This window comes from Pecten maximus, chromosome 11, assembly GCF_902652985.1.
Source record: "Pecten maximus chromosome 11, xPecMax1.1, whole genome shotgun sequence".
NCBI lineage: Eukaryota > Metazoa > Mollusca > Bivalvia > Pectinida > Pectinidae > Pecten > Pecten maximus.
The window spans coordinates 36,240,435-36,253,286 of NC_047025.1; the positions used below are offsets into that span (position 1 = coordinate 36,240,435).

General features: G+C 32.8%; 1 protein-coding gene across 1 annotated transcript in view; it reads right to left on the bottom strand.

Moving 5' to 3' along the window:
• Positions 1-12,852, bottom strand: part of LOC117338059 (CCR4-NOT transcription complex subunit 1-like) — a 45,588-nt gene that overhangs the window by 8,840 nt on the left and 23,896 nt on the right. Inside the window, exons 31-37 of the mRNA XM_033899242.1 lie at positions 12,346-12,486; positions 10,809-10,973; positions 10,350-10,595; positions 10,044-10,160; positions 9,545-9,733; positions 8,192-8,346; positions 1,825-2,032 (exon numbers count right to left, since the gene is read on the bottom strand). Of these exons, the coding sequence (XP_033755133.1) occupies positions 1,825-2,032; positions 8,192-8,346; positions 9,545-9,733; positions 10,044-10,160; positions 10,350-10,595; positions 10,809-10,973; positions 12,346-12,486 (1,221 nt within the window). The remainder of the gene's footprint in view (positions 1-1,824; positions 2,033-8,191; positions 8,347-9,544; positions 9,734-10,043; positions 10,161-10,349; positions 10,596-10,808; positions 10,974-12,345; positions 12,487-12,852) is intronic.

The following is a 12,852-nucleotide window of genomic DNA, read 5'->3' on the forward strand; positions in this document are numbered from 1 at the left end:
ATAGACTCCTTTAAACACTAATTTTCTGGTTACTTCTATACATAGAAATTCCTTTAAACACTAATTTTCTGGTTACTTCTATACATAGACTCCTTTAAACACTAATTTTCTGGTTACTTCTATACATAGACATTCCTTTAAACACTAATTTTCTGGTTACTTCTATACATAGACTCCTTTAAACACTAATTTTCTGGTTAGGCCAAATAAAATTAATTTCTTGTTTCTCAGGCCCGCCCGCATCTAATATGAACCCCCCGCACCACTCACTTTTTATTGAAATCAAAAAAATAAAAACGTCCGCGCCGAAAAATAAATTCCGGAAAAAAATCCGACGTTGGTTGCCGCAATATCCGGAACTTGCCCGATCCGTGTTTTAGAATCTCCCAAATCAGATCATTGAAACGTTTGTTTATCTTTTAGAAGCTTGATTTTTCGATTGCACATGGTAGCAATGATTTCCATTCAAATATCTTTTTCTGGCAGTGTTATTTTACCCTGGACAATCATATCGAATTATAGCGACACTTGTTCGTTTGGCGAACTTTACAAGGGTCTGCGCGATGGATCGCTTGGTCCCGACGACTGGTCGTTTCCGCCAAAATTCACGGATCATGATGTGTCGGCCGCGATCGGCAAACGGAAAGCTGATGTTTTTGATAAAGTAATGATCGATGTCTTTGAAGGTAAACGAAGCAACAAAACTGTTTGGACATTATGTAAGAACCAAATCTTAAAACATAGGGAGTTCCTGATCACTTGTGTACATCTGGTGAACATTGAACATAAAATTGTATTTCAATTGTTTTTCAATTTAACCGTTAAATTGCAAGTTTAATACCAGAAAATAAAGACAATAGTTTAAAATTAAGATTTCTTTATTCATTTTATGCATTTAACAATTGACACAATTTCAAATCACATGATTCATGTATATGTATCATTATGTGACCGAGAGAAAAAAATAAAAAAGTCCCTCCCTCATCACATTTTTAGGTAGTAAAAAAAAAAAAAAAAAGCCTCCCTCCCTCATCCTTTTTTGGAAAAATGTGCCTGAGAAACAAGACATTAATTTTGTTTGGCCTTACTTCTATACATAGACTCCTTTAAACACTAATTTTCTGGTTACTTCTATACATAGACTCCTTTAAACACTAATTTTCTGGTTACTTTTATACATAGATTCCTTTAAACACTAATTTTCTGGTTACTTCTATACATAGAAATTCCTTAAAACACTAATTTTCTGGTTACTTCTATACATAGACTCCTTTAAACACTAATTTTCTGGTTACTTCTATACATAGACTCCTTTAAACACTAATTTTCTGGTTACTTCTATACATAGACTCCTTTAAACACTAATTTTCTGGTTACTTTTATACATAGATTCCTTTAAACACTAATTTTCTGGTTACTTCTATACATAGAAATTCCTTAAAACACTAATTTTCTGGTTACTTCTATACATAGACTCCTTTAAACACTAATTTTCTGGTTACTTCTATACATAGACATTCCTTTAAACACTAATTTTCTGGTTACTTCTATACATAGACTCCTTTAAACACTAATTTTCTGGTTACTTCTATACATAGACTCCTTTAAACACTAATTTTCTGGTTACTTCTATACATAGAAATTCCTTTAAACACTAATTTTCTGGTTACTTCTATACATAGACATTCCTTTAAACACTAATTTTCTGGTTACTTCTATACATAGAAATTCCTTTAAACACTAATTTTCTGGTTTCTTCTATACATAGACTCCTTTAAACACTAATTTTCTAAGACTGATTACATTCTATGTTGGAATGCTCACCTCTGTGACAGGACTATTGGCCTTATCATCAACACAGTAGCGCTGCACCAGCTGCATGGCAAACATAACTCCTACATAGTTGAGACCGTTCTCCATGAGTTGGACCAGGTATAGGTCGTACTGCTGCATGCTGACCAAGCCTGACCGTATCAGACAGTCGACTGCATCAGCATTGTACTTGTTGTCTCCTCCAACCTCAATCAGGCATCTGTATAGACACAAACAACAGTAATATTTAACCACAATCAGACATCTGTATAGACACAAACAACAGTAATATTTAACCACAATCAGACATCTGTATGGATACAAACAACAGTAATATTTAACCACAATCAGGCATCTGTATGGATACAAACAACAGTAATATTTAACCACAATCAGACATCTGTATAAACACAAACAACAGTAATATTTAACCACAATCAGACATCTGTATAGACACAAACAACAGTAATATTTAACCACAATCAGGCATCTGTACAGACACAAACAACAGTAATATTTAACCACAATCAGGCATCTGTATAAACACAATCAACATTAATATTTAACCACAATCAGACATCTGTATAGACACAAACAACAGTAATATTTAACCACAATCAGGCATCTGTACAGACACAAACAACAGTAATATTTAACCACAATCAGACATCTGTACAGACACAAACAACAGTAATATTTAACCACAATCAGGCATCTGTATAGACACAAACAACATTAATATTTAACCACAATCAGACATCTGTATAGACACAAACAACAGTAATATTTAACCTCAATCAGACATCTGTACAGATACAAACAACAGTAATATTTAACCACAATCAGACATCTGTATAGACACAAACAACAGTAATATTTAACCTCAATCAGACATCTGTACAGACACAAACAACAGTAATATTTAACCACAATCAGACATCTGTATAGACACAAACAACAGTAATATTTAACCTCAATCAGACATCTGTACAGATACAAACAACAGTAATATTTAACCACAATCAGACATCTGTATAGACACAAACAACAGTAATATTTAACCTCAATCAGACATCTGTACAGACACAAACAACATTAATATTTAACCTCAATCAGACATCTGTACAGACACAAACAACAGTAATATTTAACCACAATCAGGCATCTGTATAGACACAAACAACAGTAATATTTAACCACAATCAGACATCTGTATAGACACAAACAACAGTAATATTTAACCACAATCAGACATCTGTATAGACACAAACAACAGTAATATTTAACCACAATCAGACATCTGTATAGACACAAACAACAGTAATATTTAACCACAATCAGGCATCTGTATAGACACAAACAACAGTAATATTTAACCACAATCAGACATCTGTACAGACACAAACAACAGTAATATTTAACCACAATCAGGCATCTGTATGGATACAAACAACAGTAATATTTAACCACAATCAGACATCTGTACAGACACAAACAACAGTAATATTTAACCACAATCAGACATCTGTACAGACACAAACAACAGTAATATTTAACCACAATCAGGCATCTGTATAAACACAAACAACAGTAATATTTAACCACAATCAGACATCTGTACAGACACAAACAACAGTAATATTTAACCACAATCAGACATCTGTACAGACACAAACAACAGTAATATTTAACCACAATCAGACATCTGTACAGACACAAACAACAGTAATATTTAACCACAATCAGACATCTGTATGGATACAAACAACAGTAATATTTAACCACAATCAGACATCTGTACAGATACAAACAACAGTAATATTTAACCACAATCAGACATCTGTATAGACACAAACAACAGTAATATTTAACCACAATCAGACATCTGTACAGACACAAACAACAGTAATATTTAACCACAATCAGGCATCTGTACAGACACAAACAACAGTAATATTTAACCACAATCAGACATCTGTATGGATACAAACAACATTAATATTTGACCACAATCTGACATCTGTATAGACACAAACAACAGTAATATTTAACCACAATCAGGCATCTGTACAGACACAAACAACAGTAATATTTAACCACAATCAGACATCTGTATAAACACAATCAACAGTAATATTTAACCACAATCAGGCATCTGTATGGATACAAACAACAGTAATATTTAACCACAATCAGACATCTGTACAGACACAAACAACAGTAATATTTAACCACAATCAGACATCTGTATAGACACAAACAACAGTAATATTTAACCACAATCAGGCATCTGTATAGACACAAACAACAGTAATATTTAACCACAATCAGGCATCTGTACAGACACAAACAACAGTAATATTTAACCACAATCAGACATCTGTATAAACACAATCAACAGTAATATTTAACCACAATCAGGCATCTGTATGGATACAAACAACAGTAATATTTAACCACAATCAGACATCTGTACAGACACAAACAACAGTAATATTTAACCACAATCAGGCATCTGTATAGACACAAACAACAGTAATATTTAACCACAATCAGGCATCTGTATAGACACAAACAACAGTAATATTTAACCACAATCAGGCATCTGTACAGACACAAACAACAGTAATATTTAACCACAATCAGACATCTGTACAGACACAAACAACAGTAATATTTAACCACAATCAGACATCTGTATGGATACAAACAACAGTAATATTTAACCACAATCAGACATCTGTATGGATACAAACAACATTAATATTTAACCACAATCAGACATCTGTATAAACACAATCAACAGTAATATTTAACCACAATCAGGCATCTGTATGGATACAAACAACAGTAATATTTAACCACAATCAGACATCTGTATGGATACAAACAACAGTAATATTTAACCACAATCAGACATCTGTATGGATACAAACAACAGTAATATTTAACCTCAATCAGGCATCTGTACAGACACAAACAACAGTAATATTTAACCACAATCAGACATCTGTACAGACACAAACAACAGTAATATTTAACCACAATCAGACATCTGTATGGATACAAACAACAGTAATATTTAACCACAATCAGACATCTGTACAGATACAAACAACAGTAATATTTAACCACAATCAGACATCTGTACAGACACAAACAACAGTAATATTTAACCACAATCAGGCATCTGTATAAACACAATCAACAGTAATATTTAACCACAATCAGGCATCTGTACAGACACAAACAACAGTAATATTTAACCACAATCAGACATCTGTACAGACACAAACAACAGTAATATTTAACCACAATCAGACATCTGTACAGACACAAACAACAGTAATATTTAACCACAATCAGACATCTGTATGGATACAAACAACAGTAATATTTAACCACAATCAGACATCTGTATGGATACAAACAACAGTAATATTTAACCACAATCAGACATCTGTATGGATACAAACAACAGTAATATTTAACCACAATCAGGCATCTGTACAGACACAATCAACAGTAATATTTAACCACAATCAGACATCTGTATGGATACAAACAACAGTAATATTTAACCTCAATCAGACATCTGTACAGACACAAACAACAGTAATATTTAACCACAATCAGGCATCTGTATGGATACAAACAACAGTAATATTTAACCACAATCAGGCATCTGTATGGATACAAACAACAGTAATATTTAACCACAATCAGGCATCTGTACAGACACAAACAACAGTAATATTTAACCACAATCAGACATCTGTATGGATACAAACAACAGTAATATTTAACCACAATCAGACATCTGTATAGACACAAACAACAGTAATATTTAACCACAATCAGACATCTGTATAGACACAAACAACAGTAATATTTAACCACAATCAGACATCTGTATGGATACAAACAACAGTAATATTTAACCACAATCAGACATCTGTACAGACACAAACAACAGTAATATTTAACCACAATCAGACATCTGTATGGATACAAACAACAGTAATATTTAACCTCAATCAGACATCTGTACAGACACAAACAACAGTAATATTTAACCACAATCAGACATATGTATGGATACAAACAACAGTAATATTTAACCACAATCAGACATCTGTACAGACACAAACAACAGTAATATTTAACCACAATCAGGCATCTGTATGGATACAAACAACAGTAATATTTAACCTCAATCAGACATCTGTACAGACACAAACAACAGTAATATTTAACCACAATCAGACATCTGTATGGATACAAACAACAGTAATATTTAACCACAATCAGACATCTGTATGGATACAAACAACAGTAATATTTAACCACAATCAGGCATCTGTATGGATACAAACAACAGTAATATTTAACCACAATCAGGCATCTGTATAGACACAAACAACAGTAATATTTAACCACAATCAGACATCTGTATGGATACAAACAACAGTAATATTTAACCTCAATCAGACATCTGTACAGACACAAACAACAGTAATATTTAACCACAATCAGACATCTGTATGGATACAAACAACAGTAATATTTAACCACAATCAGACATCTGTATGGATACAAACAACAGTAATATTTAACCTCAATCAGACATCTGTACAGACACAAACAACAGTAATATTTAACCACAATCAGACATCTGTATAGACACAAACAACAGTAATATTTAACCACAATCAGACATCTGTATGGATACAAACAACAGTAATATTTAACCACAATCAGACATCTGTATGGATACAAACAACAGTAATATTTAACCACAATCAGACATCTGTATAGACACAAACAACAGTAATATTTAACCACAATCAGGCATCTGTACAGACACAAACAACAGTAATATTTAACCTCAATCAGACATCTGTACAGACACAAACAACAGTAATATTTAACCACAATCAGACATCTGTATGGATACAAACAACAGTAATATTTAACCACAATCAGACATCTGTATGGATACAAACAACATTAATATTTGACCACAATCTGACATATGTACTTGCATCAGGGTTAATTTCATTTGGTACATCAGATGTATTTTGTAGTAACAATGCTTTACTACAACAGTAGCACCTCAACATTTGTGTTTACCGATTTTATTTACTTGTTGGCGACATTCTCAAGAAGTAATCAAATCAACACCTCTGTGTCACTCATGTCATTATGTTAAGTCGGGTAATGTACTAAAACCTGCATTATACAGTGTCAAGTCTTGCTGTTGCCTATCTAACATGAAGAATACCAACTGATGGCCATATTACATACTGTTTGTGTATATATACAATACATACTGTTTGTGTATGTATACAATACATACTGTTTGTGTGAGCATACAATACATACTGTTTGTGTATGTATACAATACATACTGTTTGTGTATGTATACAATACATACTGTTTGTGTATGTATACAATACATACTGTTTGCGTGAGCATACAATACATACTGTTTGTGTATGTATATAATACATACTGTTTGTGTATATATATAATACATACTGTTTGTGTGTATACATAATATATACTGTTTGTGTGGGCATACAACACATACTGTTTGTGTAGGCATACAATACATACTGTTTGTGTGGGCATACAACACATACTGTTTGTGTAGGCATACAATACATACTGTTTGTGTGGGCATACAATACATACTGTTTGTGTATATATATAATACATACTGTTTGTGTGGGCATACAATACATACTGTTTGTGTGGGCATACAATACATACTGTTTGTGTGGGCATACAATACATACTGTTTGTGTATATATATAATACATACTGTTTGTGTGGGCATAAAATACATACTGTTTTGTGTATATATATAATATATACTGTTTGTGTGCATACATACATACATACTGTTTGTGTACATATATAATACATACTGTTTGTGTGGGCATAAAATACATACTGTTTTGTGTATATATATAATATATACTGTTTGTGTGCATACAATACATACTGTTTGTGTATATATATAATACATACTGTTTGTGTGGGCATAAAATACATACTGTTTTGTGTATATATATAATATATACTGTTTGTGTGCATACATACATACATACTGTTTGTGTACATATATAATACATACTGTTTGTAAAGGTATACAATATAACCTGTTTGTGTGAATATGACTTCTTTTTCAGTTGCTAAAGTGAAACTAATCCATATTTAAAATTTTATCATAGCTGTTGGTGTTGTTCAGAGTTTAGAATCATTTAAACAGCTAAGATCATGTGACAATAATGTTCACAAAATGGCCAATAAAAGATCCATTTGTGCTACCACATTTCACATGACAACTTAGATAAGGTATTGAGGATTTTACCTGGTAACCTGTTTATTGGTCCACTGAGGACCATAGGCCCTCTGTTCCTGCAAACTCTTCAGCACCATTAAGTTACAGTTCCTGAAACGCACCAATAGGTCCTGGTCGCTGGACAGTTGTGAGAAGGTGTAGTGATCCAGCAAGCCTTCTACTGCCTACAAGATCCAGCAATACAACTATTACACAAGCAGAGATGGATCAAATATGTATCAATAACAGATATATCTTATATCTGTGGTACTTCCACATTTTTTCCCATTCTAATGAGTTTCTGATGTTGAAAATGTTAAAGAGAACATGCTACTAAAAGTAATAAATAACTGGTTCTTGGCTGAATACTGATTGATGAATCAGTGTATTCTAAGTTCACAGTAAGGCCAAAAACAAATAATTTCTTGGTTCTCGGGCCCTTCCTCATCTGCTTTAAGTAGAAAAAAACAACTCCTCTCATATATTTTTCCTTGTGAAATAAAAACAATCGTCCTCATTATTCTTCAGAAGGCAAAAAGCATCACCAACAAACATTTCTTCTGTAATATCCATTATATTTAACCATAATGTTAGAGCTCATGTTAATTAATGTGAAATAAGGACAAAGAATCATGATAAATGATTGTTTCCCACATTTTGAAGCAGTTTATATGAAAATGGATGATATTAAACTGCTTTGAAAAAAAATAAATAAAAAAAATGCCCTATCTGTTTCTTACCAATAATTTTTTTTCTTAATCACTCTCTCCCTCATCTCTTTTCTGAAAAATTGGCCTGAGAACCAAGTCATAATTTTTCTAACCTAAACTGTTTAAGGCTTGAGAACCAAATCATTAATTTTATTTAACCTAAACTGTTTATGGCCTTAGAACCAAGTCATTAATTTTATTTAACCTAAACTGCTTAAGACATGTTGAAAACATTGGATATCTGGGGCCTGTTCATTTATGCAGACAAACTGGTTTGTCTGTTTTTAAATGCAATATTTCAGGCAAATATCTTGACAGACCTGCAGATGTTACTGCAGGCCTTGAAAATTTTTGTCAAAGCTCGTCTGAAAACAACAAAAAATCTTCTAGTCCATCCTTTCATAAACGAGCAACTCTGGTCTAACCAGTTGGACCGCGATAAACGAAAATGGCCAAGCTTTTATAAGGAAGGAACAATATGATTTAACATCATTAGAATGGCAATAAAAGGGAAATAGTTCACCAACTTTTAATGATATTGATAAAGGGGAGGTAACTACATATAACTAAATGATGAAAAGGAATAAAGAGGATATTTTAATACTTTTCCAGAGAATTGAATACTTTATATTTCACAGCTTATCTGTTACAGCCACAATGTAGTAAAACTTACCTTCTGTAGAAGGGCAATAGAGGTGACCACCTCTCGATTGTTACGGGCCAGCAGGACAGCCTCCAACAGGCTGTGTAGTTGTACCATCAGTGGGTTACTGGTGGGTATCCCCATCAACTGCTGCATATACTGCTCCATGTCCTGTCGGATACGGTCCAGGATCTGGGTCAGGTCATCAATGGAATATGTCTGCAACAAAAACAGTTTTTAGTTATTACAAGACCTCTAGAGACCTCATGATTCATCACAAACAAGGAGTCTTCGTCAGTATTTTGTTCTCATACTTAACCTCTGAATTTGTCTCATTAAAGAATCTTCCGTGTAATCATTTTCAAAGATTTATTCATCAACATATTTACTCAATCTTTGTCAATATTACAGATGTTGTCAAGTAATTTGTTACATTTATGATTAATAGTTTGCAACAATTTTGACATCTTCAAGTAATATGAGGTAAGATAATGGTGAATTATTTGGTGAAAATGGCAAGACAACTTACTGGTACTGGTTTTGGTACTCCAGGAGGAAGCGATGGATCGTTTGTAGGCTGAAAACCTGGGATGTTCTGGGCAAATTCTTCATACACAGCGATCTGTCCAGCAGTCACACCACCAACCTGCACACAACATCAAAATATGTTCAATGTGAAACATTTTTTTCAGTACACATCCTCTCAAAACCTATCATGTGTTTTTTTGTTTTTGTTTATTTAATAGAAAATACGAAACCCACTTTAACACAAAACACACTACTAAATAAAATGTTCAACACTGTGAATTAACTTTGAGTTGATACTTTCACTGACCTTGAGTCGGATTTGTTCTGGCATACGTTCAGCCTGGTAGGTCAGAATGACAGGGTCACAGTACCTTCGACCCTCTGACCTTGCATGCTTGCGGAGATCAAACTCTGTGGCTAGTCGCTTGTCTATTTCAGGTATTGCCTTCTCCACTGCTGTTTTCTGTATAAAAACACAGGCTAGTTCTGTGTTTTCCTGTGCCACAAGTTGGGCTGCCTGTTCTATCATCTCCTTCTGTGCCGAGGTAGCACCCTGTTATTACCCAAACAACATGTCAATCTCGGATATCTAGCAAGACTTTCCCCACAACTTAGTTTGCAAGGAAAGTAGATTCAACAATTTTAAATCAACATAAAATGTATCAACATATTTTAAGAAGTTATTTATATTTTTGATCTTATCAAAAATAAAATTTCTCATGAATAATTTGAAATAATGCCAAGTTACAGTCTGACAGCAACTTACCTCATTTATTCTGAGCGTGGCCATGAAGGCACTCTTGAGATTGTTGTTGATACTGAGGTAGAGGGGTTCTCGTGATGTAATCAGGGCCAGACCAGCTGTCATATTGCGTACCATGTGGTGGGCTGCTGCTCGCATTCGGTTCTCCTCAGGATCAAGGGCAAAGTCCTATAACACGAAGCCATTTATAACATTTCATGTTCAACAGAGTTCAGATTAATTTCTTCAAACTTATGGCATATCACATCAACTTATACAGTGTAGATGTGAAGAAGATTGTGAAGAATTGTTTTATTGTACAAGTGTGCGTGAACTGTTATATTTGATAAAAATAATCATACAAAGTCTCCTTTGTTCTGACTGACAAGGCAATACATCATCACGAGGTACAATGTAGAAGATAGTCACTGATAAAGTGATCTGGTAAGTGATACAATGTATCAATGGTAGTCACTAATTTAGGCTCTAACAGTCACAATTCTACTGTCGATGTATACATTATCTAAAGATTTATACATTATCTAACGATGTATATATTACCTAACGACGTATACATTATCTAAAGATTTATACATTATCTAAAGATGTATATATTACCTAACGACGTATACATTATCTAAAGATTTATACATTATCTAAAGATGTATATATTACCTAACGATGTATACATTATCTAACGACGTATACATTATCTAACGATGTATACATTATCTAACGCTGTATACATTACCTAACGATGTATATATTACCTAACGACGTATACATTACCTAACGATGTATACATTATCTAAAGATGTATACATTATCTAAAGATGTATACATTACCTAACGATGTATATATTACCTAACGACGTATACATTATCTAAAGATGTATACATTATCTAAAGATGTATACATTACCTAACGATGTATACATTATCTAACGCTGTATACATTACCTAACGATGTATACATTATCTAAAGATGTATACATTACCTAACGATGTATACATTATCTAAAGATGTATACATTACCTAACGATGTATACATTATCTAACGCTGTATACATTACCTAACGATGTATACATTATCTAAAGATGTATACATTACCTAACGATGTATACATTATCTAAAGATGTATACATTATCTAAAGATGTATACATTATCTAACGCTGTATACATTACCTAACGATGTATACATTATCTAACGCTGTATACATTACCTAACGATGTATATATTACCTAAAGATGTATACATTATCTAAAGATGTATACATTATCTAAAGATGTATACATACATTATCTAAAGATGTATACATTATCTAACAGATGTATATATTACCTAACGATGTATATATTACCTAACGATGTATATATTACCTAACGATGTATATATTACCTAACGACGTATACATTATCTAAAGATGTATACATTATCTAAAGATGTATACATTATCTAACAGATGCATTAAGGCAAATAAAAGTTTACTGGAAAACAATCAATCTTAGTTTCATAAATATGATCCATCTTATAAAGGAGTGTTTCCCCGCGACTCACCTTCTTGATGATCTGTTCACATGTCTGTAGAGTGATCTTTATGGTACGTTCTACTACAGGAGGGAGAAGCTCCTGGATGGACTTTTCTAATGCCATCTTCACCATCTGTTTAAGATTCGGGTTTCCTTGGAATAATGGAATCTGAAAAATATATAGAAATTTTCTTATTGTCTCATATTTATTGTATATTAATATTCTGAGACCTACTGTAAACACACATTCTTACATTCTGTTCTTATAGAATTTGTACTTTATAATAATATAAACTGTCTTAATTCTTTTAAAACGCATAGTATTTTAACAGAATTCGACCATTTCAATTGATGTAATGTACAAATTCTATAAGAAAATCTCACTCGTAAAAGTAATTTATTAAAATATAAAAAATTGATAAATTTGAGATACGGCTCTTTACTTCTAGGCACTCCATGTTGGAGATGCATCCTTGTTCCTCTAAACAATCCATACATTCTTACACTCGGATACCTACTGTATACATACATTCTT